At 38.3% G+C, this 16673-nt stretch overlaps 1 protein-coding gene across 14 annotated transcripts in view; it reads right to left on the bottom strand.

The window, feature by feature from the left end:
- Positions 1-16673, bottom strand: part of BPTF (bromodomain PHD finger transcription factor) — a 147856-nt gene that overhangs the window by 88759 nt on the left and 42424 nt on the right. For 10 of the 14 annotated variants that reach the window (XM_058703799.1, XM_058703797.1, XM_058703803.1 and 7 more), the window contains exons 3-5: positions 9296-9519; positions 5597-5803; positions 4856-5044 (exon numbers count right to left, since the gene is read on the bottom strand). In XM_058703799.1, coding sequence (XP_058559782.1) covers positions 4856-5044; positions 5597-5803; positions 9296-9519 — 620 coding nt within the window. The remainder of the gene's footprint in view (positions 1-4855; positions 5045-5596; positions 5804-9295; positions 9520-16673) is intronic. The other 4 variants (XM_058703805.1, XM_058703806.1, XM_058703807.1 and 1 more) reach the window with 1 other exon arrangement.

The raw sequence follows: 16673 nt of genomic DNA, 5'->3' as shown, positions 1-16673 counted from the left end.
ATCTTTAATGCAACCAAAAAAGGGCACCTGGGTGGCTCGGGTCATGATCTCAAGGTTTGTGAGTTTGAGTCCTGCATCAGGCTCCATGCTGCCAGTGCAGAGCCTGCCTGGGATCCTCTCTCTCCCTCTCTTTCTGCCCCTCTCTCACTTTTGTGTGTGCGCTCTCTCTCTCTCAAAATAATAAATAAACTTAAAAAAAATAAGTGCAACCCACAAAAATGATAAAAATTTAAAAATTTTAAAAGCAGGGGAAAAAAGCCAGGTGATGAATATGTTTGTCACAGATTGTGGTGATGGTTTCCTGAGTGTATATTTATCTCCAAACTCATCGAGTATACATTAAATATGTACAACTTTTTGTATGCCAATTATAGTTCAATAAAGTTTTTTTAAAAAACAGGAGCAGTTAAAAAAAAAAACACCACAAAGATGCAAAGGAAATAATAAAGACAGGATCAGAAATAAACTGGAATAAACACAGAATCAAAAAAGGATCAACAAAGCCAAAAGTTATTTTTCTTAAAGACTAATAAAAGGTGTTAACAGTTTTGTGAGATTTAACAAAGTTTTGTGAGATGATTAGAAAGAAAACAAATAACCAATTTCTGGACTGAAAAAAAAGAGAACATCACTATAGATCCCTGCAGACACCAAAGAAACAGGATGTTATTATGCCAATAAAATTTAAAATTTAAGCAAAATAGGTAGATTCCTAGAAAAATGCAACTTACTAAACCTGACATAAAACAACAGAAAATATGAATAGCCCACTATCCATCAAAGAAATCAAATCTAAAATTAATCTTTCCCACAATAAAAACCCCAGGGCCCGGGTGCCTGGGTGCCTCAGTTGATTAAGCGTCTGACTTCAGCTCAGGTCATGATGTCACGGTTGGTGGGTTCGAGCTCCGTGGCAGGCTCTGTGCTGACAGCTCAGAGCCTGGAGCATGTTTCAGATTCTGTGTCTCCCTCTGTCTCCCCTCCCCTGCTCACGCTCTCTCTCTCTCAAAAATAAACATTAAAAACAATAATAATTAAAAAAAAGCTCCAGGACCAAGTGGCTTCATGAAAAAAATAAAAAGCCCTTTATTTAACTAATAAATAATACCAACTCACAGAAACTCCTGCAGACAACAGAAAAAGTGGGAACTAGCCCCAACTCATTTTGTGAGGCCAGCATAATCTGGACACCAAAGCTGGACATGGACATTAACAGAAAAGGAAAATTACAAGTCAATCTCACGTATCAGTGCCAACTCCTAAATAAAATATTAACGAACTGGATGCAACAATATATAAGAATGAAAATATACCACAACCAAATGGTATTTATTCCAGGAATATGAGACTGGGTTAACACTTACAGAATCAACGTAGGAATTTCTGCTTCCAGATGGAGCAGAGGGACTGGATTTAACCCTCTGCCATAAAACAACCACAAACGAAAAAGAGACCACATAATAGAAAACAAAGGAACTAACAGGTACTTTACAAAAGAGGGTAACCAAATGACCTATATATACACATATATTTCGTATACATGAAAAGGTGCTCAACATCTTTAGTCTCCAGGGAATTGCAAGTCCAAACCACCAAAAGATATCCCTACATTGCCATCAGAACGGATAAAATAAAGGGGAAAAGAAAGAAGAATGATACTGATGATACCAAGTGTTAGCAAGGATGTAGAGGAGCTAGAACTCTTGTAGACTACTGATGGAAGTATAAACTTGTACAACCACTTTGGAAAACCAGCAGCACCTATTACAGATGAGCATACATAAAATGAACGGCCCAGGAAATCCACAACTAGATTCATATCTCTAGAAAGGTACATATATGAGCATAAAAAACATGCAAAAAAATATTCATAGTAGCATTATTCACAACGGTCCCAAACTGGAAACCATTCAAATGCCCATCAACTCAGAAAATGAATAATAAATTCATAATTAATCGTCATCTAGCTATATAATAGAATATTATACTGCAATAAAAAGGAATGTAACTACTATTACAAGCAACATTTGGATGGCTCACACATATTGTGGAGGCAAAAAAAACTGGACATCAAAAAGTATATACTGTATGATACTATTTTTTTAAAGGTAATCCTAATTGGTGTTTATAGAAGTCAAGATGGTAAATGCTTTTGTGGGAGTGAGGGCAGTGGCGGCTAAGAGGGGAAATGATGTGGTTACACAGGTGTGTTCCACCTGTGTAGATATTTGTAAGTATCTATCAAGCTATTTACTGAATATTACTTAACCAAGTGCTATACTTTAATGAAAAAGTTTATCATAATATATCTTTCCATACCGAACACTTGCCAATCTGACAGTCTTCTACTGATAAACTTTAGTCGTTAAATTAGGTGTCTAAACACATTCTGAAGATTTAGAAAAGAAAACCCTGTGAGATGCCTTCTATCAGCTGTTATTTTTCATCCACCTAGAATAACCCCCCTCTCTAGTTCTTGTGATACCACATCTCATCTACTGACCACAGAGTGGTCAAGAATGGTAACAGAAATTGGTCCGGGGACACCACAAGGTACCTAGCACACTGCCAGGCACCATGACGCTCAATAAATATTTGTTGAATAAATGAGCTCATAGAGAAAGAGAAACAGAAGGAAGCAGAGAGGCACGTTATAGTCTTCTCTGAGGGTCAGAACTCTACTATTAGGCCTGTCTACTGCCCATTAGAAAGTAAAGTCCTCAAGGGCCTTGACTTTGTCCATTTCGGTCACTAGTGTCATTAAGTTTTACAGTCGGGGACCTATCAAAATGTTTTTACCTACTTTAAATGTATCAAATTCCTCTTTAAAGACTGGTGTGGTATGTTTAATTAGTATCTTTAAAAATGCTTCATATTGTTTTGGAAGCAAGTATAAGACTATCAGGTTTCTAGGTTTGGTTTCATTTATTAGTCTAGTCAAGAAAAGAACTATGATTTACTAAATGGTCAGGTTTCGAATCTACAGCATCTTCAGCTATCTAGCACTCTGATCCTGCTAATGGCCCCAATCCACTCTGATCACAACTACTGACAATTGCTATTTGCTCCCATTCTAGCTTTCTTAACACTTCTTATTCAGGTTCTCATCTAAATCAATTTTTCATGACTACGCATGAAGAAAACCACCTGAATACAAAGTTTAAATACAAAGGATCTCATTTAGAAGAATTATGTTAACTACTAGTGAGTGAATCAGTAAATGGATAATTCAACTCACCCACTTTATTATTTTTTTACTTGCTGGGCTTTCTCACTCTTTCAAAGAGTTGACTATACAGCAATAAGGACAGTATCCAACATTTATTAAGCAGTTAACATGCGTCAGATACTATGCCAAGTCTTTTATATATATTATTTCACTTGGTGCCCTTTAAAAGTGTTAAGTCACATACTAAGATAAGAGTTTCTCCCCTTAAACCATTCTAATAACAAAAATAACAGGGGCGCCTTGGTGGCTCAGTCGGTTAAGCGTCTGACTTCGGCTCAGGTCATGATCTCACGAGCCCTGCGTCAGGCTCTGTGCTGACAGCTCAGAGCCTGGAGCCCGCTTTGGATTCTGTGTCTCCCTCTCTCTCTGCCTCTCCCCTGCTCATGCTCGCTCTCTCTCTCTCTCTCTGTCAAAAATAAATAAACATTTAAAAAAAAGTTTTTTCATTAAATTTGTTTCTGTATTCATTTCACCAGATAGCAGTTTCCAGACTTTTCTTCATCTTAGTGACCAGTCTCTCATTAGCATAAAACATGGTGAGCTTATTATTGTGATTCTTCGGGACCCTCCACACACATCACTGCATGTAACCTAATGTTACACTGGTGTTTTCAGCAACAGTTTACTGTTTATAAACACTCAGTTGAGAGCAGTCACACAAGCACTGTTGATCATCAAAATCCTTCAAGTTAACAGAACAGGAACACTGAGGCCTTGCAAGATTAAATAACATTGACTTAATGACAGAAGCAGATCTAGAATCAAATCTTCCAACTGCTAATGCTATCTTCCTCCCAACACATCAGAATCACATCCCCAGTATGAAATGTAGCAACGAAAGTACCACAAGTTGGAAAATATGTGATATTCTTACAATATACGGAAAAAAATCATTAAGGATTTCCATCAAGGTGTTAGCTACAATTCTTCCTTTCTGGTAGGATTACCAGTGTTTACTTTGTTTTACTCATCTGAATTTTTTTGTTTGCTTTTTAAAAAAATACACAGTTCCTATAATAAAAATTCTTTCTCATTTAAAAACAAGGCAAAATGAAAGGTATAATGACATCCTTCGTGTGTGATAAAACTTACTTCAAGCACAATTTTAATTTTAGAAAAGCTTAAAATATGGATTATTGGTTAACTTACATTTCAAAATATATCTTGCACAAAATGTTTTGTGACAATGGTTTTCTATCATAACATCATGGTTTGAAATGTTTAAAAAAAACCACACAAGCACATGCAAACATAAAATTAATTTGTTAGTACGTACAGAATTGGAATGGTCAAATCATTCAACACTGAGCCATTAGTATGTAAGTACTTAAAACCAAAATGTCTGCCACTATGATCTGGTGATAAAATATACAAATAAGTCTATTAGTCAAAACCAGCTAAATGAACTTAAAAAAGCATGAAGATTATGATGAGTTTCAAGCACTAACTGCAAGAATGTGTCAAACTCCGAATGTTAGGTGACAATTTAGCAATCAGGGATGGCACTTATGTAAGCAAGCAGCATGAATGAACACATACTTTAAAATTCCAGGTGACATTCAGCTCTTACTACCAAAGGGAAGGATTCCCCCCATTACAGAGGCATTGATACACTGCCCTCTGTACCTGGCACGTCCTGGGGGAGCTCAGATGCCACCTTCTTCTCTGCCATGTTGCTGCTATCATGGGTTTCTGAGAGACACCCCACGGGACTCCTCCCTTCAGAGGGACTAGTCTCTTCTGGAGAAGCATTTGTTGTGTTGTCGCCAAGATTTGCTGACACAGAGTTACCTTTATCCCCAACTTCTGTTGGCTCTACAGTAAAATGCACAACAAAACTTTAAAGATATCCTTTAAATTGCTCTAGGACAAATGGCCACATTCAATCAACTACTAAAAATGAATGATCACCAAGAAAACCTGCTTTTATTTGATGGCCATTTTGAAGCAATTAGATTTTGGGATATTTTTGCAGTAGGCAATCCAAAGAGTATTTAAGAATATTTAAAATATTAAGAACGTTTAAGTAATTAATATAAAAATGAACGTAACACATACAAAAGTGTATATTCTGGCATAAAAATAGTGATTTTTTTCACCAACAAATCTTACAGGGAAAGGGTATCTTATTAGGAAGTATAAATAGAGATATGGGTATATTATAGCAAATCTACCAATACATAAAACTCATTACAATGATTATACATGTTACAAGAGAAAAGGATATCCTAATTTCTTTAGAAATATAAAATTATAGAGGTATTAGTAATAAAAAAAAAAGGATTCATTTTCATTTTGAAAGCAAAATTGGAGGTTTCATAAATAACACTGATGAAATACTATTTTCTAGCCAAGTAATTTTTTTACCCTCGGATTTTCCTTGCTCAGGATCATCATCTGGTGCTTTGTCATCACCATCTTTTTCAAGGGACTGGTCTTCAAACTCCTCTCTGCTTTTCTCAGCATCTTTGGAGTTATTATTCTCAGTCTCATTCTTGTCCTTTTCTATTTCTTCTGGGCTTTTAACAATATCAATGTCTCCTTTTTTGGCTCTTATGGATTCCAAAATTTCTTCTACAACAAAAACAAAAAATTTTGTTTCCAGGTATACCAAATATAGAAAAAGTACCACAAATGTCACTCAAGAGTTTCAATACAAGTTATTAAAGTTACATATGTCAAAACACCGGAACTAAGAAATAAGGATCAAGATTACTGATACGATATTGATGCCCATAGAACACAACCAATGGGGTAATCTTCACTTCTAGAAAATATATGGTAGGGGCACCTGGATGGCTCAGTCGGTTAAGCATCTGACTCTTGGGGCACCTGGGAAGCTGAGTCGGATAAACTCAGGGCATGATCTAGAGGTTTATGAGTTCGAGCCCCGCGTCAGGCTCTGTGCTGACAGCTCGAGCCGGGAGCTTGCTTCGGATTCTGTGTCTCCCTCTGTCTCAGCTCCTCCCCCACTAGTGTTTGCACGCTCTTTCTCTCTCTCTCTCAAAAATAAAGAAACATTAAAAAAAATTTTTTTAATAACAAAAAGTACACTACATGCTGAATTACACTGAAATATAACATGCTCATTGTAGGAAATTTGAAAAATATAAATAGAATACCAACTATAATCATTCTATGCTAGTTGGTTATTTTTTGATAAAAGCTGGTCTATTACCTAGTTAGAGAAAAAGAATTTTTTTAGAGAAGAAGAATTTAAGTACCTCAATGACCCAGGCACTGTTTTTGCATGGTATCTTACATAATTCTCCAATTCTCTAGTGTTCTACCACATGATAATCCATAATGGAATTAACTAATTCCTCTATATTGGACACTTTTAGTTTTTCACATTCCCCTAAGTCAGACCACTAAACATTTTAATTATACATCTTATTTTGGCTTTGTTCATTAGTTAAGATGATATTATGTACATAATTTTGTGAATAGGCAAGCTCACTCTAGAAAATATTTCTAATTTAACATATTTGATAAAAACACACTTAACATTGCTTTTTAAGGGACTGGACAGTTCTTTATTATCGTACCAAAAGCTGAGAATGCAAGAATAAAAAGGGATTTTCGATTTTTTAAATGTTTTTTTTTTACTTACTTTTGAGAGGGAGAGAACACGCGCGCGAGTGGGGGGTGGGGGCAGAGAGCAAGGAAGACACAGAATCTGAAGCGGGCTCCAGGCTCTGAGCTGTCAGCACAGAGCCCGACGTGGGGCTCGAACCCATGAACCAACCATGAGATCACGACCTGAGCCAAAGTCGGACACTCCACCAACTGAGCCACCCGGGCGCCCTGAGATTTCCGATTTTAATGCCATGATTCATGGAAGAAAACTAAGAGGGATATAGCCTGACTGAAAGTAATAAAATTTCTTATTATTTGATCTACTGTATGGAGAGAAAATAGTAAGAAGGGGATACAACCTCCCCAAAGAATTCTGACAACTAAAGCTTATCTGATGAAAATGTTACATATTTTTCTAAACAGATGTAACAGAAAAATACTTCCTACCACCAGATATGAATAAACACAATCCTTGGTAATCAGTCTGCTAGTTTCTGAAGATGAAGTATATTTGTATGCAACAGTATTTATATATAACAGTATGACTATAGCATTCTCAAAAAGTACACATGAATTAAAGGCACTACAGACGCAGAGCATGTAGGAACAGGCTCCGATATAGCTTAAGTAGATATATTTATTAAATATAAACATTCTACTTTAAGCAAATAGAAAATGGGGAAATTTTTCAGTAAATGGAGAATGGGAAAATTAATAGGATTATATGTATAGCAGATAACATATATAGAAGAACAGAGCCAGGCAGTTCAAGTGTACTTTCAAAGTCTTAATCATTTTATCTAAGATTAAAATGCACTATTAGAAAACACAGGTGATACTTATGAAACATGCAGAATATATCTGGCAGGATTTTTAAAATGGCAATAATAGCACGTCTGGAAAAAAAGTAAGGTGAAACGGGATTATGAAGGAGATTCACTTTTCACTGTATACCCTTTTATACTATTTGAACTTTTAAAAAAATCGTAAGTATTTATTATCTTTTACAAAGCAAGAAGTTGAGCAAGAAAGTAAATTAGGTATTGAAATATAACCCAAACTATAAAGTAAATATCCATAATCCAAGGTAACCCAAGGTAAATTAGGTATTGAAATATAACCCGAGCGATAAGGTAAATAGCCATGAGTCCACACCGATATAAATAAATGACTGAATAATAAACTAGAAGAACAGACAAATCTCCTGTGCAGAAAAATCCCAAATAATTTACGTAGATAGCCACTACCTCCAGGAGGGAGACCCTAACTCTCCCCTCCCTGAGTGTGGGCTGTGTATAGTGACTTTCTTCCCCAAAGCACAGCATGGGTAGAAGGAGTAATTTTATAGTGGAGAAACTTGACAAACGCCACCTGAGCCAGGTTAACATGATCAGTGATAAGTCACGTTGATGGCACATAATCTTGGTATGATGATAAGAATGGCACTTTTCACCTCTGTAGTCTTCCTCCCCAAATCCATAATCTCAGTTGGGAGAAGAACATGAGACAAATCCAGACAGAGGGCATTCTACTAAATACCTGACCAGTACCCATCAAAACTGTCAAGGTCATCAAAAATACGAAGTCTGAGATGGGGCGCCTGGGTGGCTCAGTCGGTTAAGCGTCCGACTTGGGCTCAGGTCGTGATCTCGCAGTCTGTGAGTTCGAGCCCCGCGTCAGGCTCTGTGCTGACAGCTCAGAGCCTGGAGCCTGTTTCAGATTCTGTGTCTCCCTCTCTCTCTCTGACCCTCCCCCGTTCATGCTCTGTCTCTCTCTCTCTCAAAAATAAATAAAGGTTAAAAAAAAATTTTTTTTAATAAATAAATAAATAAATAAATAAATAAATAAATAAATAAATAAATAAGAAGTCTGAGAAACTGTGACAGTCTACAGGAGCCTTAAGAGACATGATAAGTAAATGCAATGTGGTGTTCTGGATGCGACCATGAGACAGAAAAAGGATGTCAGTAAAAATAAGGAAATATGAATAAAGTATAGAGTTCAGGTATTATAATGTATTAATATTGGTTCACTACTTATGACAAATGTGTCACACTAACTACATTACTAATGGGGAAACCTGGTGCAGGCTATATGGAACACTGTTCTACCTTAGCAACTTTTCCGTAACTATAAAACTATTCTAAGATTAAGTTTTACTTAAAATAAAAAAGAAAGCAAAGACTAAATTTTAAAAGAATACTATTTCTCATAATTAAAAATAGGGTTCCTAATAATAAGGTAACTTGAATTAAAGAAAACAGTTGGGGAAATATTAGTAATGACCGAGGCAATATACAAAATGCTAAAATGCATAGCATCCCTAATTCATGCTGGGATGAACAAGGTTCTCTTGGGAAAATGAAAGTATCGGGAATTAAAATATACATATTTGAAATGTTAATATCTTCAAATTTTGTAGTGACTTAATACCAAGAATTTATCTCAAATTTAGTAACAAGTAAAATGAGAAGACTTCCCTCTTACCATTAGCTGCCGCCAGAAAGGATTTGTTACTGCCCCGAGCCTTATTGGTCAAGTCTTCAGTTATGTCCATGTGTCGGTGGATTTCTTCACGCATTTCTTCCAGAATTTTGCAGAGTTCTGCTTCCCAGTAATCTTTATCTAGACAGTCAATTAATTCTGCAAGTTGGACCTTTGTGCTGTAGTACCAAATTTTCTTCTCATTTTCATTTTCTGTATCTTCTTCTCTGTTTAAAAGAACAAAAACACTTTCTATGTTAGCTATAATGGCACTGATCTGACAGCTGCCATCTACGCAATGAAAGTTAAAATATGTAACACAAACTCCACGTTTTAAGGTGTTCAGTATATCTGCTCATAAAAACTCCCCTCCGGTCTCATTCAAACTCGAGTTACTTTTGTTCTAGTTGAGCAATCTCTAAGTATTTGGATTTCCTAGCCCACAGCAGCTTATGATAGAATAATCTGTGGGGCCTCTGGGTGGCTCAGTTGTCGGTTAAGTATCTGACTCTTGATTTCAGCTCAGGTCATTATCTCACAGTTATGAGACTGAGCCCTGCATTAGGCTCCACACTGGGCATGGAGCCTGCTTGGGATTCTCTCTCCCTCCTCCCCCCTCCCCTGCCCGCCCTCTCTCTCTCTCAAAAAAAAAAAAGAAAAAAGAAAAAAAATAATTTGTAATAGTGGGGAGAGAGGAATTAGTATAGCAGCAGAGAAAGGTATCTAAAAATATGACACACAGAAACAGAATCTCAAGGGGCACCTGGTTGGCTCAGTGGAAGGAGCATGCAACTCTTCATCTTGGGGTCATGAGTTCGAGCCCCACACAGCATGTAAAAATTACTTACATATATAAAACTTGAAAAGGGAGAAAAAAGAAACAGGACCTCAAAATTCAAAGTGTGGGAGTGCTCAGTGGAGGACAGTCTTGGTTCTACTTCAGTCGACTCTGATATCATCACTCTAACCATACGAATGAAATTTTAACCAGAAATATTTAAACTATACTCAGAGCAGGTTGACACTACAATCCAGTTTAGAACATTTCCATCAACATGGTATAAATGCTCTGCTAAATTCTGGTCCTTGAAGAGTGATCTCAATGAGCAATAATGTCTCGTGTCTCTTTCCTTCTTATGGCCCAAGTTCAAAATGGGGAGAAGAGGAGCAGCCCCCAGCCCTGCCTACATCTCTCCAAAGGTCCCACCCACTTGTAACGGAGGTGTAGACTCCAGCAGGGATGGCCACTAACTACAAACCCAAGGCAAATTCAGGCCTACGACGGGACTATGAGAAATACATGCGATGATATTCTCTCATTCGAAAGGAGTCCAGGAGCATGTGTGAGGTACCTGCCGAGAGTTTAACTTACCTGCCGAGAGTTTAACTTTCCTGTCTACTCAACAGCAAACTCACAAAGCTGAAAGAACTAGGCTTCAAGAAAGACTTGGCTTTAGGGGCGCCTGGGTGGCTCAGATGGTTGAGCATCTGACTTCGGCTCAGTTCATGATTTCACGATCTGTGTGTTCGAGCCCCACGTGGGGCTCTGTGCTGACAGCTCAGAGCCTGGAGCCTGCTTCGGGTTGTGTCTTCCTCTTCTCTGCCCCTCCCTCCCTCTCAAAAATAAACATTAAAAAAAAATTTTTTTTTTTAAAGAAAGATCTGGCTTTAAAATGGGTTCAGGCATTTATGAGATACGCAACCATGAAAAAGACACCACCTCTCTGAGCCTCATCTAGCTGCTAAAATGGGAATAACAGTATCTATTTTCAGGGTCAGCAATAAGAATTAGAGGTGTTATAATAAGGCACAGATTGTAGTACCCAGCACATTGTTAGTAATCAATAAATATAAAATATGATTACTACTATTAAGGTAGCAAATAAATAAAAACTGAGCAGAATTCCAGGAATGAATCATCCAGTAATTCTAAAGAAAGAAGGGACATATCAAGTCATGGATAAATAAATGGATATCGAAATTATCAAAACTTTTCAAACATTAACAGAAAAAAAAAGAAAGAGCAAAGCGAGATAGCATTTAAGTTTTATTTAAGTAATCTCTACCCCAAACCTGGGGCTCGAACTCATAGCCCTGAGATGGAGTCGCATGCTCTTCCAACTGAACCAGCCAAGCACCCCCTGCTTTGCTCTTTAAAATCAGCATCTGCTAACATATGAAATTAGTATATTGCTCTGTTAGAAGCTTTCTAAAAAATTGCTGAAAATCATTTTTTTAAAATCTGGTCTATAAGGGTATTTTTACTGACTTCTTATGACTGAGTGATGACAACAATCTTATCCCAATTTACAATGTTAAAGATTGGGGCGCCTGGGTGGCGCAGTCGGTTAAGCGTCCGACTTCAGCCAGGTCACGATCTCGCGGTCCGTGAGTTCGAGCCCCGCGTCAGGCTCTGGGCTGATGGCTCGGAGCCTGGAGCCTGTTTCCGATTCTGTGTCTCCCTCTCTCTCTGCCCCTCCCCCGTTCATGCTCTGTCTCTCTCTCTGTCCCAAAAATAAATAAAAAAAACGTTGAAAAAAAAAAAAATTTACAATGTTAAAGATGTCAGAGTCCTCTAATCAAAAAAACTAATAAAATGCTTTCAAAAGGCAATACTGTATCAAAATTCTAATTAAGTGACAATATCAAATCAGAAAGTACTTAGCTTTGACTGAGCTTAAGAGTTATAGGACAGCCTGATTATTATCTAAAATATCAATCTTAAGGATTTCACTGTTATAAAGATGTTAAATTCTTTCTTTTACAATGTGCTTTATCCTCTTTATTCAGAAATATCTACCAATTTCAATGAAACAAGAGAAACATTCTGTATAAAAACATTTTGGGGTTAGAAAACATAATTTACAAGCATAAGATTTCAACATGAAAATGGGGTTCTATGGGAACCAATTTAATTAAACGGACATTCTATTTTTTCAAGTAACTCACATACTACTGAAAAGGTTCCTAATAGCTGACTTAATCCATATAGACACCTGCATAATTTCCATTTAAACAAAGAATAATTTCAATTTTAATCTTAAGTTTCATCTTAAAGGAGAACTCACTACTTCATATAGCAGTCCGTTCTGGATTGGAATTGCCCTTTTAGAAAGTTCTTCCTTTTAATGACATGACACAAACCTAGTATTTCTGCCAATTAGGCCTGGTTCTGCCTGCTGGAGTTATGTGAAATAAAACTAACATATCCTCCACACACAGTCCTTCAAACCTTTTACTTCAAATCTTTCACATCTGTAATTTTGCTGTTTTTTCTCTTCAGGCCAAACATGCTCAAATACTTTAATCATTCTTTTTTTTTTTTTTTTTTTTAAGTTTATTTTGAGAGACAGCACGCATGGGGGAGGGGCAGAAAGAGAGGAAGAGACAGAGAATCTCAAGCACTGTCAGTATGGTGTCCAATGTGGGGCTCGAACTCATGAACCATGAGATACTGACCTGAGCCAAGACCAAGAGTCAGACGCTTAACTGAGCCACCCAGGCGCCCTTAGTCATTCTTTACAGCACATTTTCCAGTCTTCACTCCCCTGATTTTCTTCCCTTAAATGTCCCTCTACAAATGTGGTGCCCAGTAACTTTTTTATTCTGCTCATCAAAGGTAATACACAACACTGACAACTTTTTTCTTCTTGAAGCTGTAGAAGGATAAATTTGTTAAAAGCATAAAGTAACAAAACAGAGTGAACAATAACTGCTCATGTTTTCAAAGAAAAGCTGTTCTGTTTTTGTTTGTTTTTTTTTTTTAAGCAATGTCTGTGCCCAAAGAGGGTCTCAAACTCAACCCTGAGATCAAGAGTCACATGTTCTACTGACTGAGCCAGCCAGGCACCTTGTGAAAAGTTGTCCCAGTGCTTTTTTTATTGTTTTATTTTCATTATTTTATTTTATTTTATTTTATTTTTTATTTTATTATTTTTTTCATTTCCACACCCAACATAGGGCTTGAACTCACAACCCTGAGATCACAAGTCACATGCTCTACTGACTGAGCCAGCCAGGTGCCCCGCCAAGTTGTCCCAATACTTGCGGACTTCGGCACACATTGTCAGAGTTTATATCATCAAAATTATTTGTTTTAATTATAAAAGTGACAAAAGCTTTCCTATATAAATATACACTGATGTGTATGTATATTTAGTTTGGGGGTCAGAATGTGGTTTCTATTGACGCTCTGTCCCTACAGTGCCTACAATGTTCCTTCTGCACACCCAAACTGGCCTGACTTTCCTAAAGACACTAATCAGCTCAAAGGAGCTCACAGGGTGGCAGGGAAGACAGGTTGGAATGAAAACGTCTGCCAAAAACATAATTAAGAGCAAACATAAATATTACAGGTCTCCATGTTAAAGTCTGTTTGGCTTTCACTCAGGCAAGACAAGGAGGAGGTTAAGACTAACAATAAGTCTCAAGTTTCATTTTTAAACAAACCCACAGAAACTAAGAGTAAGGAACAGTAGTACTGGGTTGAATAGCATCCCTCCAAAATTTATGTCCATCCGAAACCTTAGAACGTGACCTTATTTGGAAACAGGGTCTTTGCAGATACAATGTGATTAAATCTGGTATCCTTGTAAGTGGAAGAGAAGACACAGGGACACACAGGAAAGGTGATGTGAAGGTGCGGGCAGAGATTCGCATAATCCATCTGCCTATAGGCCGAGAAATGTCAAGGACAGCCAGGGACCACTAGAGCTTGGAACAGTCTCCCTCAGAGTCTCCAGAAAGAACCAGTCCTGCTGACACTGAGGTTTCAGACTTGTGGCTTCACAACTGTGAGAGACCAAATTCCTGTTGTGTGAAGCAACTCCGTGTATGGTGATTTGTTACAGCAACCCTAGGAAACTCAACTTTCGGTACAGGGGAAATGGAGCCCTCTGACAAACACCTAAGAATGGGAACATGGCTTTGGAACTGGGTGATGGGGAAAGGCTGGAGGAATTTGGAGATACTGGATGGAAAAGGCTTCGGCTTCCTTGAAGAGACAGAGGTAAGCAGAGATTGGAATTATGTTGCTCACGAGCCAAGGAACACTTGAGCCACTAGAAGCTGGAAAAGGCAAGAATGGATTCTTTCCTAGGGCCTCCAAAGGGAACATGGCCCCACTGCCACCCTGAGTTTAAACTTCCAGCTGGCACAACTGCCAGAGAATAAACTTCTGCCACCCAGTTTGTGGTACTTGGCTATAGCAGCCACAGGAAACCAACCCAGCCAGGGATTTAGCAGTTAAAGCACCAGCGAGGTCAGGCAGTCCGAGCAGATCGGGAGCACACATTCTGGAGCCAGAATACCTGGGACTGAATCCTGATTCTGCTACTTACGACTAGTTGTGCGACACTGAATACATTATTTAACCTCTCTGTGCCTCAACTTCTGTCTGAAAAATGGGGTGGCAATACTTCTATCAAAATGTTGTTGTGAGGACTGAGTTCAAACACACAAAACACTTAGAACGCTGCCAGTGCCGACTGGGTATAATAATGCAGAGTTGCTACTATTTTCTTCATCTTATGAAGTATGTGATACCTACCTTAAAACGAATAATTACAAGTGGGATGGATGTTTAAAAAAATAAATAAAGGAGGGGCGCCTGGGCGACTCAGTCGAGCATCCGACTTGCTTTTGACTCAAGTCACGATCTCGCAGTTCGCGGGTTCAAGCCCCAAGTCAGGCTCTGCACTGACAGTGCAGAACCTGCTTGGGATTCTCACTCCCTCCCTCTCTCTCTCTCTCTGCCCTTCTCCCACTCATGCTCTCTCTCTCAAAAATAAAAAACTTAAACTTTAAAAAAAAAAAATCTTTCAAGGTGCAAGAGGGAAAGAGGTTCAGGGAAAGAGAGCCCTAGGAAAGGGCATATATAGGCCAAGACTTGAGAATAAGCCAAAGGATTTCTGGATGTTTTAGTTTGATATTTATTTATTTATTTATTTATTTATTTATTGGGGGGGGGAGGGGGCAGGTAATGGGAAGCAAGAGAATTAAATGTCCGAAATTAGGGAACTGTGAACTTTCTGTTAAGAGCAAATGGAAGTAACTGAAAGGTTTTCTCAACCTGAGGGAGAAAGAGACCTGATCCAAATTGCCGAAATCATCCAGCTGTGGAACAGAGACTAGAACTGGGTAGTGGGGAGTTACACACAGGGGTAACTACTAAAGGAGTCCAATCCAGATGATGTTGGCTTATGTTATGATAAGGGCAGCAAGAATGGAGAAAATCCGATTTAGAACTTAAGGAGTAATTAAAAGGTATAACAAACAATACAAGACAAAAGCCTATTCCTGAGTTTCTTGCTTGAGCAGCTGGTGCAATGGTGATCCCATTTACTACAGATAGGATCAATGGGTGAAGGGTAGGTAATGCGGGGGAAGTGACGAATTCAGTTTTGGACATGTTGTGTTGGAGGTGCCCGCTGTGTGAACATGTCCAGGAGACTGCGGGATATACAGAACTGGACACGGCCAGAAGGCTTACCGATGCAGGTTTGATGGCATTAAGCTAGCAAGGAAATAGGCGGCTTACAAGCTAGAACGGGGAGGTATGGGTGCAAAGCAGTATAGGTTTAAAATTATAATTTAGTACATTTGAAAATGAAAAAAAGTTGTTAAGTATATTTATTTATTTAAGTAATCTCCACCCCCAACGTGGGGCTCTAACTCACAACCCCGAGATCAAGAGTTGCATGTTCCTCCGACTAAGCAGGGCCAGGTGCCCCCAAAAAACAGTTTTACGTTTTTTTTTTGTTTTTTTGTTTTTTTCAACGTTTTTTATTTATTTTTGGGACAGAGAGAGACATAGCATGAACGGGGGAGGGGCAGAGAGAGAGGGAGACACAGAATCGGAAACAGGCTCCAGGCTCTGAGCCATCAGCCCAGAGCCCGACGCGGGGCTCGAACTCACGGACCGCGAGATCGTGACCTGGCTGAAGTCGGACACTTAACCGACTGCGCCACCCAGGCGCCCCAAGTTTTACTTTTTTTTAAGTTTACTTATTTATTTTTGAAAGACAGAGAGAGAGAACATGTGCACAAGCAGGGGAGGGGCAGAGAGAGAGAATCCCAAGCAGGCTCTGGGCCTATAGGAAAGATAGCACTGCAATTAAAAATTGGTTCACTTCCCCAGACTTTGCTTTAGGTATGCCCCCCTTGGGCAATAAGTCCACTGATTTATCATTTTAACCGTCCAGGGAGAGTATATACCAAATCTCCACATACTGTCAACTGAATAATTCACATGGTTTCAAGTTTCACCAGGCGTCCACATATAATCTACCACAAGAGGGCATCACACTGAAATTGTCTTATTTTAATCTAACTTTTAAAGAGATGTAAAATTTACTCAAATTATTGACAAGGAACACTTAAT

Source organism: Neofelis nebulosa, chromosome 16, assembly GCF_028018385.1.
Source record: "Neofelis nebulosa isolate mNeoNeb1 chromosome 16, mNeoNeb1.pri, whole genome shotgun sequence".
Classification (NCBI taxonomy): Eukaryota; Metazoa; Chordata; class Mammalia; order Carnivora; family Felidae; genus Neofelis; species Neofelis nebulosa.
This window is presented reverse-complemented; position numbering and strand designations above follow the sequence as displayed.